Below are 21737 nucleotides of genomic sequence, written 5' to 3'. Positions count from 1 at the left end.
AGTGAAAGAGCCATCGGGGTATATTGCGGTGGGTAAAATTTTGTGACTGATATTTTGATATTTCTTGAAGGCTATAATCTGAAACTGAATGTTTGAGAGGATGTTTGTTTATTTTAGAATGATTAAGTGTTATTCAGAGATTCTATATGAATTAATTATGAATGTGACATGTTATTTAATAATGACTCTGAATCATTCAGAATGTACTTCTGTGCTAAATTATTCAACATTGTTTTGTTAAATTAGTCAGTACTGAATCATTCAGAGGTACGAAACAAATGCGTTGAATGTTGAACGATTCAGCATTCAGCATTTAATGATTCCATTAAGAGGCAAACAAACAGTCCCTTAGTAGATAAAAACTTTTATTATTTTTAACAGTTATAGATTCCAACGTCACCGTTGTAAGTTATAAGTTGTAATAGCATGATTGAATTTTATTTATGAAATGATTGAAATTATTTAGAATAAATAATATTTTATAATCATGATTAATTGTATAGAATATCACTTACGTTTATGTTTTGTCTGGTTATTAATTTAAAAAAAATATAAGATATGTCACTTTTGTTTTTATTTAATTAAGACGTAGTAATTACGGATTAATTGTTGTTAATAATTAATGTGACGTGATAGTAATAGGTATAATCACACATTTAATCTCTATTATTTACATATTCTCACAATTTAATCATATTTTTAAATAAATTTTAACATAATTTACTTTCTTTTGTTTTCTTTCAACTAAAGGATGACACATGTCACTCTTTGATTGGTAAAAATAAATATATTATATTAAAATAAAGTTAATCCTCCAACTAGATAGTGATACGTGACATGGGATGAGCTTTGAGTGTAATAAAATATTAATTAAGACGTAGTAATTACGGATTAATTGTTGTTAATAATTAATGTGACGTGATAGTAATAGGTATAATCACACATTCAATCTCTATTATTTACATATTCTCTCAATTTAATCATATTTTTAAATAAATTTTAACATAATTTACTTTCTTTTGTTTTCTTTCAATTAAAGGATGACACATGTCACTCTTTGATTGGTAAAAATAAATATATTATATTAAAATAAAATTAATCCTCCAACTAGATAGTGATACGTGACATGGGATGAGTTTTGAGTGTAATAAAATATTAATTAATAAATGTAATTGTTTTATTATTTATTCAAAAATTAATAAATCAGTAATTTATCATTTTTATTATATATTAGTAAATTAATAATTTTTTAATAAAATAATTTTTTAAGGTAACTACTAAAAAAATTATTATAAAAAATAACAAACTACTAGCAAATTTATCAAGTCGGGTTAGACTTTGCTCGGCTCAACTCGTTAAGGACTCAAGTCGAGTCAACCCGAATCGAGATTTTACTGAGCTTTGACCAAGTCGAGTTCGAGTTGCTCACGAACTACTCAACTCATTAAGCACCCCCCGATCAAATCACCCCTAAAATCATATAGAAAACATTTCAAACATATTTTATCAATGTATATCAACTAATTAAAAGGGCAATTAGCAGCCGTATATTCTACACCTAGCTCCTTTGCCTTCCCTAGAATAGCATTAAAATTTGAAACATACCAAGTAAACATATAATTGCACAGAATAAATGGTGCTTAATCCTTAAAGAAGCACCAACAATTATTCCGGTCAACTAGGAATTGTCTTCCCTGGCCAATCTAGACATTTGCGCTATGACAACAAATTAATTCTCACCCTTTTTTTCCGGCCGAGTATTCAAGTTGCCCATAAATGAGTGAAATTCGGTATTTATGGAGGAGATGTTATCGCTACCGGAAACAGTATGCAATGTTACATCAAGATGCGGAGTACGGCTAAGCCGACGGCAGAGATGGAGACAAGTGTACCTATGCAGTACTTAACCACATCATATTTTGCAGCTTCCAACTGGGCTATTAAGGCATGAATTTCCTGTAGACGGTTCAAAATGCCAGGTTAACATCTGTATGTCACCCCCCCCCCAACACAAAGATCATCAAATGAAAATAAACATGCAAGCTCACCCTATCTAGCTTGTTCGTTAGGTTGGTAGTTTCTGCATTTTGATTGGCCAGTTCATCACGTATGCGGCTGAAATCCGTTAATATTAAGAAAATAAATGCCTGAAATAACAGAATAAAGCAAGTGCAGTAATGAAGAGAAGCAATTGAAAAATAGCACTACCTACCCTCTTTCAAGATTCAAATCCAGCCAGCAGTGACCTTGTCAATTTCATACCTGCTTGAAAGACCAGTTGTATAAAATCAAGCTAGAAATTTTATAGAAAAGTAAGAAACATTGACTTATACCCTATAAAACATGCCTTAGTTCACTTCGCATTTTTTCTGTCACCTTTAAGCTTTTCAGTTTCCCGTTGCAGCATAGAAAAACGATACTCCTGCATTAAAAAGAAAACGTAAGAAACCAAACTCAGATGGTAAGTTAACCATCTGATGGTCTTTTCTCAATGATAATTAAGAACAGATGAGTTACAACTTAAAACTAAAGAGAACATTTAGAATTACTTATTCTGAGAATCACCATGACATCAAATCATAAGGAAAGAAACCTTCCCACAAGGGGCCAAGCCAAAATGTTAAACATAAATTCAATCCAAACCAGCTCAATGAGGAGATTTCCTTCATTTCTGTTGACGAAAACGGGTAAAGAAAACAAAAGAACACGAGAATTTTACGAGGTTCGGCAATGTGCTTACGTCCTCGGTGCCTAGGCGGCGCTAGAAGTTTTTATTCAATCATTTTTTTAGGTCTAGGTTACATCTCTATTTATAATAGAAAACCCTGGTACATAATTACAAAATTAACCCTGTACCGTACCGCGGGGACTGCGCCCCCGCACCCCCAACCCACATAATTCGTAACCCCACAACGAGACTTTCTTTGTAAGGACAGTTGATGTTCGCTGCGTTCGCTTCGCTCACTCCGCTCCATCTCCTGTCCTCTTTACTGGCATATTTATGAGCCATACCTAACAAATCTCCACCATGGCGAATATCCTGCCTCTTGGAAAATTCAATGTGGGTTGGGTTACCTTGATTCTTTAACAACTCGAAACATTCAACAAGTCCAAGCAATGCTTGAACTTGTCTGTCGTAACTGGCTTAGTGAACATATCAGCGGCATTTTCATCAGTATGTACCTTCTGAAACAAAACCTCTCCAGATGCAACCAACTCTCTGATCTTGTGGAACCTTACATCAATATGTTTAGTTCTAGCACGATACACCTGATTCTTAGCCAAGTGAATAGCACTTTGATTATCACAAAGCAACTGAACTCCACCTTGTTGAATACCCAACTCCTTCACTAAACCAGTAAGCCATAAAGCTTCTTTTGCAGCTTCAGCCGCTGCCATGTACTCAGCTTCAGTTGTAGATAGAGCCACAATAGATTGAACAGTAGACTTCCAACAAATAGGCCCTCCACCAAGAGTAAAGACATACCCTGTCGTAGATCTTCTATTATCCAAGTCACCTGCATAGTCTGAATCCACATATCCTACAACCAAAGGATTATCCCGCTGACTCCCAAAAACAATTCCATGTCCCACAGTACCCTTTAAGTACCGAAAGATCCACTTGACTGCTTCCCAATGTTGCTTACCAGGTTTAGACATGTACTTACAAACTTGACTAACAGCATGAGCTAAATCAGGACGAGTACATACCATCGCATACATCAAGCAGCCAACAGCATTAGAATACGGAACCTTTGCCATATCTTCAGCTTCCTTATCTGTCTTGGGGCACTGTTCTGATGAGAGCTTAAAGTGATTCGCCAATGGAGTGCTAACTGGTTTCGCGCTGCTCATCGCAAACCTTTCTAGCATTTTCTCAACATAACCCCGTTGAGATAGCCGCAGTTTCCTTGAGTCTCTGTCCCTGCAAATTTCCATTCCAAGAATTTTCTTTGCAGCACCTAAATCTTTCATATCAAATTCCTGACTCAATAAAGTTTTCAAACCGATAACATCATCCATGTTCTTCGCAGCAATCAGCATATCATCAACATACAGTAATAGAAAAATAAAAGAACCATCATCAAGGCTCTTAACATAGACACAACAATCATACTCACATCGGTTGTAGCCAATCTTGATCATATAGGAGTCAAACCGTTTATACCACTGTCTCGGAGACTGTTTCAACCCGTACAAAGATTTCTTCAATCTGCAAACTAAATGCTCGTTTCCAGGTTGAGTGAAACCTTCAGGTTGTCGCATGTAGATCTGCTCCTCTAAATCACCATGCAAAAAAGCAGTTTTAACATCCATCTGCTCTAAATGCAAATCCCAACTAGCCACCAATGCAAGTACTGCTCGGATTGAAGTGTGCCTAACCACAGGAGAAAAGATTTCATCATAATCAACTCCTTTCTGCTGTGAAAAACCCTTCGCTACCAAACGAGCCTTGAACTTCTCCCCCTCTTTTTCTGTTACTACTGGTTTCTTCTTATACACCCATTTGCAACCAATCGGCTTCTTACCCTCAGGAAGGGGAACTAACTCCCATGTGCGATTGTGATTCAAAGACTCCATCTCCTCAACCATGGCTGCCATCCACTTGTCGTTTTCCTGACTAGTAACGGCATCATGAAAAGTAACCGGATCATCACTGTTAACAATAAGTGCAAAAGATATCAAGTCTTCAAAACCCAATCTGTTCGGAGGCTTTATATTCGTCCGTCTCACCCTGTCTCTGGCGAGACTATAATCCTGCAAATCATCCGTAGTGGAACCACCAGAAGTCGGTTGAGAAGTTTCTGGTTTCTCAACTGGAAACTGCTCGAAATCCACCACTGTCGTGTCTTGCTTCTGCTGCAACATGGATTGTTCATCAAAAATGACATCTCTACTAATCACAACTTTCTTCGCAACTGGATCCCAGAACTTGAATCCTTTGACACCTTTCTTGTAACCCAGAAAAATGCACTCCTTCGATTTTGCATCAAGTTTGGATCACTCATCAGCAGGTACATGCACATAAGCAGGACAACCAAAAATCCGTAAGTTATCAAAACTAACATCATGACCAGTCCATACCTCTTCTACAACTTTCCCAGCCAGCGATGCCCTTGGCGATCTGTTGATAAGGTAACACGCCATGTTAACAGCCTCAGCCCAGAAGTGTTTGGGAAGCCCCGCATTCAACCGCAAACATCTGGCTCTTTCATTCAACGACCTGTTCATTCGTTCTGCAACACCATTCTGTTGTGGTGTCTTGCGCACTGTAAAATGCCTCTGAATCCCATGCTCCTTACAGAATTGTAGGAACTGTGAATCTGTGTACTCCGTACCATTGTCAGACCGCAAACACTTGATTTTTCGTCCTGTTTGGTTTTCTACCTCAGCTTTCCACAGCTTGAACTTCTCAAAAACTTCAGATTTCTGTTTCAAAAAATACACCCAAACTTTCCGTGAAAAATCATCAATAAAAGTAACATAGTACCTAGATCCACCCAAAGACGATGTCGTGGAAGGCCCCCATACATCAGAATGCACATAATCAAGAATCCCTTGAGTTGTGTTCTTCGCAGTCTTGAAACGGACTTTAGTCTGTTTACCAAGAACACAATACTTGCAAAAGTCGAGCTTACAGCTTTGACACCATGCAACAAGTTTCTCTTGTGTAATTCTGCCATACCACGTTCACTAAGATGAGTAAGGCGCATATGCCACAATTTTGTCGTATCATCACAGGACTCAACAGAGTGAACTCCACCTGCAACGGTACTCCCTAACAATCTGTAGATATTCCCTGCAGTCATCTTGCCTTTCATCACAGTCAATGCTCCTTTAACAATCCGAATGGTTTCCCTATCCTCGTCAGCCTTAGGGATAAAACCATTCTTGTGCAAAGTGCCCAAGGAAATCAAATTCTTCTTCAAGTCTGGGATATGTCGAACACCACTCAACGTCCGAACGGAGCCATCGTGCATCTTAATTCTGACATCACCAATACCAACAATATTGCAACATCGATCATCACCCAAATAAACCGAACCAGAATTAACCGGCCTGTATGTCGAAAACCATTCCCTATTTGGCGTGATGTGATAAGAACATCCAGAATCAAGAATCCAAGCATCCGTCAATTGTGTCGTTGAAATAGAAAGCATATCACCCTCACTGCAATCAGAATTATCATCCTCGACCACGTTCACAGACTTGGATGAGCCATCACGCTTCTCATCAGTCTGCTTTTTCAACTTCGGACAGTCTCGCTTCATATGTCCCGCCTCCTTGCACTTGTAACAGTGAATCGTCTTCTTATCCCTGGATTTGGATCTGGAATTCCGCTTCCCGGACCCTGCCTTCTCTGGCTTCCGTCCACGATCTCGATTACCCTTGACATATAAGCTATCGGCTTGAGAGCTTTCCCCTGCATTCTGCTTCCGCTGGTTATGAGCCAACAAGGCTGCAGTAATCTCCTCAACATTGATAGTCTCTTTCCCATATGTAAGAGTAGTCACCATGTGTTCGTAAGAGGGAGGCAACGAACACAACAGAATCATCGCTCTGTCTTCATCCTCAATTTTCACATCAAGCCGAGCCAGATCAGAAACGATTTGATTGAAGACATTCACGTGTTGTGCCAAATCGTGATCGTCCTGCATCTTCAGCCCATACAGCCGCTGCTTCAGATACAGTTTTGTCGTTAAGGATTTGGACATAAACTGACTTTCCAACTTCCTCCAAATTTCGTCTGGAGACGATAGATGCATGACGTGATACATGACCTCGTCCGCCAAGCATAATCGTATGGTTCCTGCCGCTCGCTGCTGCAATTCTTCCCAATCTTCCTCATCCATCGACGCCGGCTTTGTAGATCGCAAAGCCTTCAAGATCCCTTGCTGCGCCAATAGATCCTTCACCCTCGTTTGCCATAATCCGAAGTTACCCTGACCATCGAATTTCGCGACTTCGAATTTTGCTCCTGACATCTGATACCAATTGTTGACGAAAACGGGTAAAGAAAACAAAAGAACACGAGAATTTTACGAGGTTCGGCAATGTGCTTACGTCCTCGGTGCCTAGGCGGCGCTAGAAGTTTTTATTCAATCATTTTTTTAGGTCTAGGTTACATCTCTATTTATAATAGAAAACCCTGGTACATAATTACAAAATTAACCCTGTACCGTACCGCGGGGACTGCGCCCCCGCACCCCCAACCCACATAATTCGTAACCCCACAACGAGACTTTCTTTGTAAGGACAGTTGATGTTCGCTGCGTTCGCTTCGCTCACTCCGCTCCATCTCCTGTCCTCTTTACTGGTATATTTATGAGCCATACCTAACAATTTCCAACATAATCCAATGGAGAAACCGCTACTAGACTCTCCATCTCATTTTCACTCTACTTCATCTTATAATAACTACTAAAATAAAAACTCGATACGTTGTCAACCACCAAACATTGTTCCAAAACCTCACTGTTTCTCACCACGGAAACAACTTCACCTGAATTTTAAAGTATGTATCTAGTTTCTACTCCCAACTGTACTGTTCTCTAACCCACTCTCGCCGTTTATACAAGATTTCTCATCACCGCCATGATATAATCAAATCAAATAGAATGAACTGCAAGATAACTTGTTCCTTACTGCCAACCAAATTTCTAGAGAATCCCAAATACCGGCCTCAGTAAGAGATTGATTGAAGTATTTGCTTCTTGTGGAACGGAAAGATATACATAATGAAATGCGAACATAATAAGACAACCCTTTTTGTCAGCTTTGCCACTTAAAATTAAGAGTACCTGGGAACTTTTTACTTCAGACTTGAACTTTGATAAATTGGTTTCTTGAAGCATCTCAGTCTACAAAATAAAACATAGGAAAAACTTATTATCAACATGCTGATGAAGATCATACATCATTGAGACGACAAAGGGAGATAAAAAATTAAACAGTGTGAGTACGGAAAACAAAAGCAAATGGAAATTAATAACCATATCCTTTACCTTCTGCATTTCTGCCTTTGAAACAAAAGAATGGGAAACATTCTCCAAGCTGTCGTTTAACACTTCTGTTATTGCTCCTGTTATGGCCTCTGCTCGTTTTGATGGCACGCCTTGCGCCTCCAAACTTCGGACCTACGGCCAAGTAACTAGAACATAACGAAAGAGGCCAAACAAATGAAGTGATTCCATTTCTAAGATTTTCAAATAACCACTAAATCATGTTCACTTTACACCGTATTCGTAACTTCTCTCGGCAACTAAACAGGAAGTTCAGAGAAAATACAAGGAAAAAGGAAAGAAATACCAGAGCTAATGTATCGACGAGAAATGCACGCTTTCCGTTGGATTTAACGAGTTGGGAAATCTTGCGGTATCCAACCCTGTTAACAAGGGAGCTCGAACACGCATTAAACTGTAATTGAACCACGAGCTTATACGCGCTCATTACTGCAACCGAAATCAGAGATAAGGATCCAAAACAAAAACGAAATTTCCAAATTGATTACAAAGAAAAGGAGCAAAACTCAATCATTTGTCTTGGTGAAGAGAGCCAAGGAAAGAAATCAAAATCTGAAGGAAAATGATGCCAACGAGGATGACCTACCGCCAACTCAAATAAAATTTAGTATCTAAAATAAGATTAACATTAACTGTCATTATCTAATATATAAATTCTGATTTTGAATAATTATATAAAATAAAAAACTAGACTTTAATTCGTTATTTTTTAGATAATTCAATTTTATTACCCAAAGAGCAAAGAAACTGCTAAAAAAACAACCAGTTTCTTGATTACAGAAGAACCACCTACTTACAAGAGCAAAAAAAATCAATTAATCTATACCCATTGATTACAAAGAGTAATATTAACACTATTATTCCTATTAATTTTTCTACCCCTTAATTGAATAACAACATTTTCCTTAATAAAATGGATTATCTCATCCAAATTTCTTGAGTAGCCTTGGAATAATCTTTTGTTCCTCTCTTCCCATACAGTGTAAGTTAAAGCAGTCCAAGCTAACTTCATAATAGTTGCGAGTAAGGATTTACCTTTCCAATCACCACAAGCCCACGCTAAATGATTGTCCCATGAAAGCGATCTTCTTTGCATGTCGTTAAGGTTCAACACTGCCTCCCACAATGAAATAGTTGTAGGACAGTGTAGGAATAAGTGATCTCTTGTTTCCAGTGAGTCTTTACAAAAAACACATTTGTCATCAATATCGAGTCTCATGCGTTTCAGTCTATCTTTCGTAGGAAGTCTGTCTAAGATGGCCATTCATGCAATAATACTAAGCTTAGGAATATAAAGAGGAAACCAGATCAGTTTATGCCATGTAACTTTGGTTCCCTTCGTTCTAATCAGATCCCAAATTTCTCTAATCTGCTGAACTCCGAAAGATAAAACATGGTAAGCCTCAAGTCTCATTTTAAGTAAACGCCTAAAGCTCCAGCTTGAATTAATTACAGCCTCCATGTTCCAAAAGTCATTATCCTTGATCACGTAACTTTTTAGCCAGACAACCCACAATGACCCTTCACCCGCAAGGATATTCCTAATCAATTTGATCATACATGCTTTATTCCAAGTCTTGATGTCCTTTAGTCCAAGCCCACCTTCAGATTTCAAGAGGCATAACTTCTCCCAACTAACTCTTGCACCTGTTGCTGCCTTATCTGAACCTTTCCAGAAAAATCAAGAGCATAACTGCTCAATCCTGTTTAAGACATATTGAGACAGAATTAACTGCCTACACCAAAAGTTTGTAATACTAAGCAGGACAGTTTTGATTAATTCTAATCTACTAGCATAACTCAAATGTCTTATTGACCATTGGTGTAAACGTGACCTGATGCTGTCAATAAGAGCCACACAATCTTTATCAGAAAGTTTTCTAGTAACCAGGGGAACTCCTAAGTATCTTACTGGCAGACAACCTTGATTAAATCCAGTAATCATTTTGATATCCTCAAGTTTACTAGAAGAGATACCAACAGCAAAGAGTTCACATTTAAAGGCATTTAACTTGAGGCCATAAATTTCATAAAAGTAGTCTAAAACACTTATAACACCAACAACAGATTCAACATTTCCTTTACAGAATATAATAAGGTCATCAGCAAAAGAAAGATGGGTTAGACCAACCTTTTTGCAGCGAGGGTGATAGCCAAAAATACCTCTTTCAGTAGCCTTGTATAGAATTCTTGATAGCACATTCATTGTAACATCCTCAATATTGGGTTAGTGACCAAATTGAAAAACATCAGAATTTAGTGACTAAAGTAGATAAATTGAAAAGTTTAAGGACTTATATGGAAATTTTATGTAGGATTGAATTGCAAAAAATGATGAATAGAAGGACAAAGTAGTCATTTGGTTAAGAAAATAATTAATTTTGGTAGTGGTTATATTTAAACCACGTGGAATTGAAGAGAGACAAAAAGCAAAGTCTCTAGAAAACTCTCCTTCTTCTTCTTTAGGCGTAAAAGATAATTGGAAAATGTGAGTTCCTTGTTAAGTGATTATTTATTGAATTTAAGTTCAGTTTATGTTCTTTAGATGATACTTAAGCTTAAAGAAAGCTTAAGTTATCATAAAATCAAATGATGAGGGAGTTAGAAAGGATTAAAGATAACAGGGGGATAAGTGAAATCTTGGAAGAGAGTTAGTAAATAAAGTTTGAGACTAGAACTGACTTGTCATCAACTTAATTAAGAAATTTGAAGTGTTAGAATGGAAATTAGAACATGTTGGAAATTTGGTAGGATTCTTAAATTCAATATATAAGAGGAGATTTTGAAGATAAAGATGTGTTAGATGAATATAAATTGGTTTGAGTATGTGTACTTAAGTTAAGTGTATAAAAGGGAATAAGACATGAAGGATTTAAGCATATGAGTTAATTTTCGGGCTTAGGAAGTGAAATATAAGCTTTGGGTATCGGTACTGCTTCATCTAGTATCGATACTTCAAGAGTAAAAGAATGATTTTTGGTATAGGGGTATCGATACTGGTTCAACAGTATCAATACCATAAGCTTGAAATTGTCGAAGGCATCCATAGGGTATCGATACTTGGAATGTAGTATCGATACCAAGGGTACCGATATCATAAGGTCAGTATCGGTACCAATTTTTGAAACAATAATTTTTATGCAAAATGGGTATCGATACCAGGCTTGGTATCGATACTCCAGCAAGGAAGTATCGATACCCTACAGGAGGTACCGGTACTACTTCAAATAGAAATTGAAATTTACGCCTTTCTTTTAGTCTAAGAATTAAGGATCAAATTATGATAATTGGAGTGTTGATATTTATATAATGTATGATTATGTAGATATCGAGCATAAGCGAGTTCCGGAACAATCGAATAACTAAAAATGGTCAAGAGAGAGATAAAGTTCTAGGATTGATTCGAATCAAGTGAGGATAAGGTAAGTACATACCATAGTTAGTATAGATATTGTTTTATGGAAATAGACTTGTGATAAGTCTATTCCCTATATTTGATTTCATTATTTCATGTTCATATACATGCATATATTATGATTATAATGAGTATGTGCATAACTCATACATGCATTAATATGATATAATATGTGATATATGCAACCATAAGAGAACCAATTCAAATTATGTATTATAATACAAGTGATTATATGTGTACATATACAATATGTGATGTATTTATATGAGAAGTGATAGAAGAGATATGAAAATGTGACATGATTCCATATTTACGCCCATGTTATGTGTTATGAGAACTGTAGGTATAATTGGCATGCCAAGAGTCTAGGGTTCTATGTGGTCCTTCGGGACATATATGTAATCCTTTGGAACATATATGCGATACTTCGGTACACTTATTTGGTCCATTGGAATATGTATATGGTTCTTAAGGAGTGGTCCTTCGGGACAAGTTTAAGTGCCCCTAGTGGGAATTTATACGAGCTGTGGTCATAACATATGTGCACAACCTCAGTGTACTCGCGTACCTCAGATTCTCAGTAATGTACATGGGTATTCCAAAAGATAAAACTATATTAAAAACCTCATAAGATGATATGTTTCATTTGTGCATTTTTTAATTTTGCATGTTATAGTTGAGGAAATATATGCAAATGGTAAGGTTATTATGGAATGTATAGAAGTGCATGTTTCATGAATTCATTGTTACATGTTATATTATGCCTCACTAAGTATGTGACTTAGCGTGTAAGTGGTTTATATATAGGTACCAAGAAATAAGAAGATCAGAGTTAAAGGTTAGAAAGACAACATCTCCATTGCAGCGATCAGATCAGAAGTGATTTAAAACAGTATGTCATTTTGTTGCAATAATTATGTTGGCATGTAATTACAGTTTAAAACATATGTTCTCTTATCGATTTTGCAATCATTTTGGTGGTATTTATGTAAATTATAGTAATGATGTTTTTAATAAAAGTTTTAAATTTTATGAGATTTTGTAAAAGCAAATGTTTTGAAAAGTTAATGTGACATCTCATATTTGTATATGGTCGGATATGGGTTGGGGTATTATATTTAATGGTATCATAGCTATGGTTTAGCCGATTCTAGGCATAAACCGAAGTTTATAATGTCTTTAAAAGTATACATGCCAATAAAATGGTGAGAGCTTCTGATCTGATAGGATAATGAGTATGTTGTATTATTAATATAATTATATGGTTTTGTTTTATTAGATGTTCGGACATTATAGTTCTCGAAGTGAAGCGGGAGACGATAGGCCAGCTGAGAGTAGTAATTCACCTGCCTTGGCCAGGAAAGGTGAATAGCATACACCTTCTGGAGTGCCTGTAGGAGATCAAGATATTTTCTTCAGGACGTTGGACGCTATCTTGGTGCGTTTCCAACCTCCTGCCTCTTCAACTTTAACTCAGAGAATGAATGTTACGAAGGAGTTGAAGGGATTAGAAACTCCAAAATTTAAGGGTGAAGCTGAGAAAGGTCATATTGTTGCGGACCTTTGGCTCAATGATGTGAAAATCATGCTTGATGGGCTCTATTGTTCTGATGTGGAAAAGTTGTATGGAGTGGTCTCCTTGCTCCGAGGGCAAGCGAGAATATGGGGGACCAATGTTACTTTGAGGATGATCAGTGATCAGGTAACTTGGTCCTTTTTTTTAGAGGAATTCAAGCATAAGTATATAGGAGATCAGTTTATCCGACAGATGAAACAAGAGTTTATGAATCTGAATCAATGGAATCGTATTGTGTATGAATATGAGTTCAACAAGTTAAGCCGTTTTACTGCTGAATTTATTCCGACAGAGAATGATGCTTGTGAATGGTTCATGGAGGGTTTGCATCCTTGATTGAAAGAGATGATGATTATGTTGAATCTATTCTCATTTCAAGAAGTAGCTAACCGTGTTAAAGCTCTGGAAAGAGCTTAGAATAAAAGGTTTGGATATCAAAGAGCTCAAACATATAAAAGAAAGGGAGCTTTTTTTTAGTGTTGCACCATCAAAAAGAGGCAGAGATGCTGGTTCTCGACCCCAGGCGGGATTAGAGTCAGTTACATCATCTGCTAGAGGATCAAATCTGATGAGAGCCCGACAAACACATTCTGTATGATCTGGAACTGGGAGATCTAACCAAGGCCAAGCTAGATAGTGTCAACATTGTGGAAGGAATCATCAAGGGATCTGTAGAATGATTTCTGGAGCTTGTTTCAAATGTGGGGACACTGGACATTTTATCTGAGACTGTTCAATGATAGTCGGGGAGCCCGTACAGCTAGAGAGGTCTGCTTTTATAACTCAGGGAGGAAGGGGTAGAGGAAGAAATCAGTCTGAATACTCGTCTCAACAGGATATTCGCTCGACGGCTCAGGTTTATAATCTAAATACCAATGACGATCGAGATGACCCGGAGATTATTGCAAGTACCTTTCTACTGTATGATAAATGTGTTTTGGTGTTGATTGATCTGGGTCTACATATTCTTATATTAGTAGTAAATTGATGAGAGAATTGGAAATTCAATTAGAAACTACTAGTAATGATGTGATAGTGACTAATCCGTTAGGGCACAGTGCTCGGGTAAATAGAGTATGTCGAGGGTGTCCCATACGGATTCAGGGAATTGAATTCCCTATTAATCTGATGGAATTACCCTTTAACGAATTTGAAGTGATACTGGGAATGGATTGGTTATATCGTTATCATGCTAATGTTGATTGTAGACTGAAGAGGGTAACGTTGATCAATTTAGAAGGTTTGAAAGTTATAGTATTTAGTGAAAGATGAAATCCATTGGAAAATGTAATATATGTGATGTCAGCAAAGAAATTACTCCTACAAGGATGTCAGGGTTTCATTGCTAATGTGTTGGATATTAAAACTAAGGAGAAAGGGATTAAAGAAATTCTCATATTCAGGGAGTTCTCATACGTCTTTCCTGCAGAGTTGCTAGGTTTACCTCCGGATAGGGAGGTGGAATTTCAAATTGAGATAATGCCTAGAACAGCGCCCATTGCAATGGCACCATACAGAATGACTCCAAAAGAGTTGCAGGAGTTAAAAATCCAATTACAGGAATTGTTGGACAAAGGGTTTATTAGACCAAGTGTATCGCCTTGGGGAGCTGCAGTTTTGTTTATCAAGAAGAAAGATGATTCAATGTGTCTTTGTACTGATTATAGGTAGCTCAACAAGGTGACTATTAATAATAAGTATCCCCTCCCTAGAATTGATGATTTATTTGATCAGTTGAAGGGAGCTTCAGTTTTCTCTAAGATTGATTTGCGGTCGGGATATCATCAATTGAAAATTCAAGAGAAAGATATTCCAAATACGACATTTAGAACGAGGTATGGTCACTACGAGTTCATTGTTATGCTGTTTGGAGTTACAAATATACCGGCTGCTTTTATGGATCTGATGAACAGAATATTTCAACCCTATTTGGACCAATTCGTAGTGGTATTCATTACCGATATATTGGTGTATTCGAAGTTAGAAGAATAACATAATACACATCTGAAGATAGTTTTCCAGATTTTATGAGATAAGAAGCTATATGCTAAATTATCCAAATGTGAATTTTGGTTGAATGAAGTAACATTCCTTGGATATGTAATTTCTGCATAAGGAATTTGTGTGTGTTGAAACATTTTAATATTTCAATATAACAAATTAAGTTAAATGGATTTTAAGATTTTCCAAATGATTTTCTAAGTATATTCGATATAACTATTCGAATATCAAAACATTACTCCAAATATTTCAAAAATCATTTTTGATCCTTACTTAAGTGTAAAATTAAGTTTTAATCATAAAACAATTTCAAAATAATTTTACAAAGTATTTCGAACCAATTCAAAGCCAAAAATTCCAGATTGCTCAGAGGGAACCGATTCCCCCCATAGGAGGAACCGATTCCCCCCTGAATGGTTTGGCTCCGAGATTTCCAGAATGCTCGGAGGGAACCGATTCCCCCCAAGGGGGTACCGATTCCCCCCTGTTCAACGGTCGAAATATTTGAATTTTACACTTATGGAACCGATTCCCTATGAGGGGGAACCGATTCCCCCCACGCTCCAAGCTGTTTTATTAAATGTTTTCACACTAAAACGGCTATAATATCTTCTCTAATCATCCCCAACGTTCAGAAGTGATCCAAGGTGTATTTAAGCAAGCTTAGAAGCCATTGATCAAAAACAAGAAACATCAAGCAACTAGAATCAAGAGAGAATCAAAGAGAAAGCATCAAACCTCAAGTTTGAGCATTTCAAAGCCCATTTTCATTCAATATTCATTTTGCTTTCAAGAACACTTTTTGTGCTCAATTGTATTCATCTTTGAGTGTTCTTTTCTTTGTTCTAGAATTGTGCAAACATCTTACCTTGTGAGGTTTTCTTGTAAGTTCGCAAATTTGTAATCTTCTCTTTGAGAAAAGAGTGTTCTCAAGAGTAGGGGTATACTCTTGAGGGAATTGTAAGGTTATCTCTTTGGCCTCAAAAGAAAGAACAAATTAGTGAATTTGTTGGAAAATCCTTAGTGTGGATAGCTAAGGTAGTGGACGTAGACTTTGTTTGAGAAAGTCGAACCACTGTAAATCGCTGTGCAATTACTTTCAATTTTCTGCAAAAGCTTCCACAAAATTTTTATTGCCAATTCACCCCCCTCTTGGCCAATTTCGTCATTCGATTAACTCAACAATTGGTATCAGAGCCTAACTCATTTGAAGGTTTTATCGCCTCTTGAGTCGATTCGGGAAGAGTTATATCGATTATTAAAGTCATCAATGGCCTCCACTTCAAACTTCGACTCCGGTCTCGATTCGATGCCCGTCAACAAGCCTCCTTTCTTCAATGGAGCTAACTACGCCTATTGGAAGAATAGAATGATGTACTTCATTCAAGCAAGTGACATGGGAGCATGGAATGCCGTAGAAGAAGGATACATTAAGCCTATCACTCATCCAAGGTTGTGGAGTGAAGGAGATACAAAAATGTTCCAGCTCAACTCCAAAGCCATCCATATTATCTTTTGTGCACTTGGACCAGATGAATACGGAAGAGTTTCATCGTGTACAACCGCCAAAGAAATATGGGACAAGCTTCAAGTCACACATGAAGGTACCGATGAGGTAAAGAAATCAAAAATTAGTATTCTAACGCATAGCTATGAAAATTTCAGGATGAAACCAAATGAAGACATCAAAGCTATGACGGATAGATTTTCAACGATTGTCAATGGTCTCAAATCATATGGAGAGATCATCTCAAATGAAAAGCTTGTGAGGAAGTTAGTCTACTCCCTCCCAAAATCATGGCAATCAAAGAAGACGGCAATCATCGAGTCTAAGGACCTATCGTCCTTAACTCTTGAAGAACTTATCGGTTCACTACTCACTCATGAGATGATGCTTGAAGATGAGGTGGACCTTGATAAAGTTGAAGAGACACCAAAGGAGAAGGAGAAGAAGAAAAACATTGGAGTTGCTCTCAAATCCACAAAAGATGAGACTGATTCTAATGATGATGATGATGACGAGGAAATGGCATTGTTTGCCAAACGGTTCAGAAAAATGATGAGACCTTACCAAGGAAGAAAATTCAAACGAAACGAAGGCCTCAAAAATGAACCAAAAGAGAAGGACCCAATCATTTGCTATGAATGCAAAAAGCCGGGGCATGTCAAATATGATTGCCCACAATTGAAGAAAAAGGGTCAATCAAAGAATAAGCACAAGGCTCATGTGGCTACATGGAGCGATGAAGAAGGTTCCGATGAAGAGGAACAAGAAGTAGCAAACTTGTGCTTGATGGCATTCGGGGAAGATTCTAAGGTAACCTCTAACTCATCCGATTTTGATGATTTATCTTATGATGAGTTATTTGAGGAGTACAATGGGTTGGCTTCGGATTATGAGAAATTGTTTTTAAAATATAAAAATGATGTTTCAAAGTTGAAAAATGAAAATAAACTCATATCCAAAACCAAAAATGATCTTGAAAGTAAAATCAAAGATTTGCAAATCAAACTAGAAGAGTTTGAAAAGAAAAATTTAGATTTGCAAAATTTACTTTCAAAGGTCAATGATGATCATCAAAAGAAAATTGATGATCTTAAAACTTCTTTTGATAAAGTTGGAACAAAGCGTTTTGAAAAAGGAGAAAATTCAAAATCCAACTTTGTTAGAAAAGATTTTAGAAACTACAATCATAGAAATCCTCAACGAACCTTAAATGGTAAAATCTTTAGAAGTATATGGGTTCCTAAAGGACTCATTACTACTAAAGATAAAGATATCCTACACAAATGGATACCTAAGGGAACTAGGATTTTGGAAACTAATGAATATGGACCCAAAAGAATTTGGGTACCAAAAATCAAAAATTAATCTATGTTTGTAGGGAAAGGAGCATTGCTACAAGGCACGGGAAACAAATTCAAATTCATGGTACCTTGATAGTGGATGCTCAAGACATATGACCGGAGACAAAAGCCGGTTCATTGAGCTTAACGCCAAAAATGGAGGAGAAGTGACTTTTGGTGATAATTCAAAAGGTCACATTGAAGGTATTGGTACAATAGGTAATACCTCTTCCATACAAATTAAAAATGTTTTATATGTGAATGGATTAAAGCATAATCTATTGAGTATTAGTCAATTGTGCGATAAAGGATTCAATGTCTTATTTGAAATTAATGGTTGTAAAGTCATTGACATTGCATCTAATCGGATTATGCTTGTTGGTCATAGAATAGGAAACATTTACATGGTGCATTTAGATTCTATTGATATGACTAATTTGTGCCTAGTTGCTAAGGATGAACATGATAGTTGGTTATGGCATAGGAGACTAGGACATGCTAGTATGAGTGTTTTGCAACGGTTAATTCAAGGAGACTTAGTAAGAGGGTTGCCCAAGCTTAAATTTGATAATGATAAAATCTGTGATGCTTGTGCTAAAGGAAAACAAAAACGAGTTTCTTTTAAATCTATTAATGATGTATCAACTAGTAGAGTATTACAATTGATTCATTTAGATCTTTTTGGGCCAACTAGAACTACTAGCTTGGGAGGAAAACAATATGCATTTGTCTTGGTAGATGACTATTCTAGATACACTTGGGTTCTATTCTTAAGTACTAAAGATGAAGCATTAGAAAATTTCATCACATTTTCAAAATAATCCAAAATGAAAAGGTTACTCTATCACTAGTGTTAGAAGTGATCATGGAACTGAATTTGAAAATCTTGGATTTATTGAGTTTTGTAATTCTAATGGTATTAGCCACAATTTTTCAGCACCTATAACCCCTCAACAAAATGGAGTTGTTGAGAGAAAAAATCGAACTTTAGAAGAAATGGCTAGAACCATGCTTTGTGAAAATAATTTGCCAAAATATTTTTGGGCGGAAGCCACAAATACCGCTTGTTATGTTGTAAATCGAGTAATGATTAGGCCAATTTTAAAGAAAACTCCATATGAAATTCTCAAAAATAAAAAGCCTAACATTAGCTATTTTCATCCTTTTGGATGTAAATGTTTTGTTTTAAACAACGGTAAAGAAAATCTTGGTAATTTGATGCTAAAAGTGATGAAGGAATTTTTCTGGGTTATTCCTTAAATTCTAAAGCTTATCGTGTATTTAATAAAAGAACTTTAGTTGTAGAAGAGTCTATACATGTTGTTTTCGATGATAATCCCCTTCTGAGGAAGGATTTTTCTGTTAATGATGATGTAGGTATTGTACAAGCAAATGACGTTAGACATGACGTTGGAGAATCATCATCAAAGGAAGAAACAAAAGATGAGGAAACTCGTGATCCCCTCGAGAATCCAACCATTGAAGAAAGGGAAGTATCTTTTCCAAGAGAGTACAACTATGTCAAGGATGGTGAAATTATAGGTGATCCATCAAAAGGGGTAACTACTCGATCTTCTCTTAGAAATATCTGTAATTATGTTGCATTTATTTCATGCATAGAGCCCAAGAACATCAAAGAAGCATTAAAAGATGAACATTGGATTATGGCTATGCAAGAAGAATTAAATCAATTTGAGAGAAGTAAAGTATGGACATTAGTTGAAAGGCCTAGTAATAAATCTACTGTAGGTACTAGATGGGTTTTTAGAAATAAACTTGATGAAAGTGGTAATATAGTGAGGAACAAGGCTATACTTGTTGCTCAAGGCTATACTCAAGAAGAAGGCATAGACTATGATGAAACATACGCTCCCGTAGCTAGGATGGAAGCAATTAGAATGTTATTAGCATTTGCATGTTTCAATGAATTTAAATTATATCAAATGGATGTTAAAAGTGCATTTTTAAATGGTTTTATAAAAGAAGAAGTGTACGTGGAACAACCTCCAGGTTTTGAAGATTCAAATTTTCCGGATCATGTTTTAAAATTGACAAAAGCTCTTTATGGTTTAAAACAAGCTCCTAGAGCTTGGTATGAAAGATTGTCAAATTTTTTAATTGAAAAGGTTTTTTAAAAGGAAAGGTTGACACTACATTGTTTTTAAAGAGAAAAGGTAAAGATTTATTAGTAGTTCAAATTTATGTTGATGATATAATATTGGTTCTACTAATGATGTTCTTTGTCAAGAATTTTCTAAGCTAATACAAAGTGAGTTTGAGATGAGCATGATGGGGGAGCTCTCATTTTTCTTGGGACTCCAAATCAAGCAAAGAAACGATGGCATCTTCATTAATCAAGCTAAGTACGTCAAAGATATGCTCAAGAAGTTTGGACTGGAAAATAGGAAACCTCATGACACTCCAATGAGCTCTTCAACAAAGCTTGACTTAGATGAAGGAGGTAAATGTGTAGATGTTAAATTATATAGGTCAATGATTGGCTCTTTGCTTTATCTAACTGCAAGTAGACCGGACATTATGTTTAGTGTTTGCTTATGTGCTAGATTTCAATCATGTCCTAAGGAATCACATTTACTAGCTGTTAAGAGAATCTTTAGATACCTTAAGGACACTCCTAGTTTAGGACTTTGGTATCCTAGAGACTCTAGCTTTAGCTTGCATGCTTTCTCTGATGCGGATTATGGAGGATGCAAATTAGATAGGAAAAGCACCTCCGGTACTTGCCAATTCCTTGGAAATATGCTGATTTCTTGGTTTTCAAAGAAACAAAATTGTGTTGCATTATCTACCACTGAAGCCGAATACATTTCAGCTGGTAGTTGCTGTGCACAAGTTTTATGGATGAAACAACAACTTTTTGATTATGGAATTGAAGTAGGTACCATTCCTATCAAGTGTGACAATACTAGTGCTATTTGTCTCACTAAAAATCCCATCCAACACTCTAGAACCAAACACATTGAAATAAGACATCACTTCATTAGAGACCATGTCACTAAGGAAGATGTAGTTCTAGAATTTGTTGATACTTTGCACCAATTAGCGGATATCTTTACAAAACCCTTAGACAAGGAAAGATTTTGGACACTTAGGAGAGAATTAGGTTTGACCAACCTATCTTCACTTAGTGTTTAAAATAATTTTAGCACTTTTAATAAATCTTGAAAAATGCTTATAATAATAATTTTTGATTGCATTCTTGCTATTAGTTAGGGGGAGTTTGTGATTCTTAGTGAAAATTAATTTTATGTTCAAAAATTAATTAAAGATTAATTTAATTGTTTGGACATAATTAATTTTTGATATATGAGTTGCCAATACCACTAGAAAAGATTAATTTAGCATTTTGTGCTTAAAAAATTGGATTTTAGCATTTTGGTGCAGAGGGAATCGATCCCCCCATGAGGGAACCGATTCCCCCTTTGAAGGGGAACCGATTCCCCCCACAGGGGAATCGATACCCCCCTGGGGTTCTGTTAAAATCGGCAGAACACCCCCAAAATCCCAAAACCCTCTTCTCTCCCTCTCTTCCGCCGTTCTTCACCTCCTACACCCTCAAATCTCCATTTTTATCTCAAATCGACGATATTAATCGGAATTTACTTCATATATCATCTTCTAAACCTGTTGAAATCATTAAAGTCGTGCAAACAACATCTAAATCCCCTCAATCTTCATCTTTCAAGGTAATTTTTCTAAACTCTTTATTTCATTATTTTTGAACATAGGATTAGTTTTAATTAGTTATAGGTTGAAATAGTGATCGGGCATTGATTATTTAGTGATTAGAAACTAGATGTTACAACTAATTTCATCAAAAACACAAGAATTTTTCAAATTTTTTTAATTTTCG

At 36.3% G+C, this 21737-nt stretch overlaps 1 protein-coding gene and 1 pseudogene across 1 annotated transcript; both read right to left on the bottom strand.

Annotated features, from left to right (window-relative positions):
• Positions 1-1474: 1474 nt before the first annotated feature.
• LOC120151475 lies at positions 1475-8600 on the bottom strand (annotated as a pseudogene).
• A 1035-nt stretch (positions 8601-9635) lies between these two features.
• LOC120151469 lies at positions 9636-10230 on the bottom strand. The gene is made up of 2 exons (XM_039163907.1): positions 9855-10230; positions 9636-9727 (listed from the first exon to the last, which is right to left on the bottom strand). Exons 1-2 carry the CDS (start codon positions 10228-10230, stop codon positions 9636-9638), a joined length of 468 nt encoding a protein of 155 aa, XP_039019838.1.
• Between the last annotated feature and the right edge of the window lie 11507 nt (positions 10231-21737).

This window comes from Hibiscus syriacus, unplaced genomic scaffold (assembly GCF_006381635.1).
Source record: "Hibiscus syriacus cultivar Baekdansim isolate YM2019G1 unplaced genomic scaffold, ASM638163v2 tig00111059_pilon, whole genome shotgun sequence".
Classification (NCBI taxonomy): Eukaryota; Viridiplantae; Streptophyta; class Magnoliopsida; order Malvales; family Malvaceae; genus Hibiscus; species Hibiscus syriacus.
The sequence above is the reverse complement of the archived record's forward strand: the minus strand, read 5'-3'. Positions and strand labels throughout refer to the sequence as shown.

Excerpts from the sequence above, each read along its gene's own strand:
- LOC120151469 (XM_039163907.1), bottom strand. The coding sequence starts at position 10,230 with ATGAATGTGCTATCAAGAATTCTATACAAGGCTACTGAAAGAGGTATT. Across the intron at positions 9,728-9,854 it reads TATTGACAGCATCAGGTCAC|GATTGAGCAGTTATGCTCTT; the intron begins GTTTACACCAAT and ends TGTCTTAAACAG.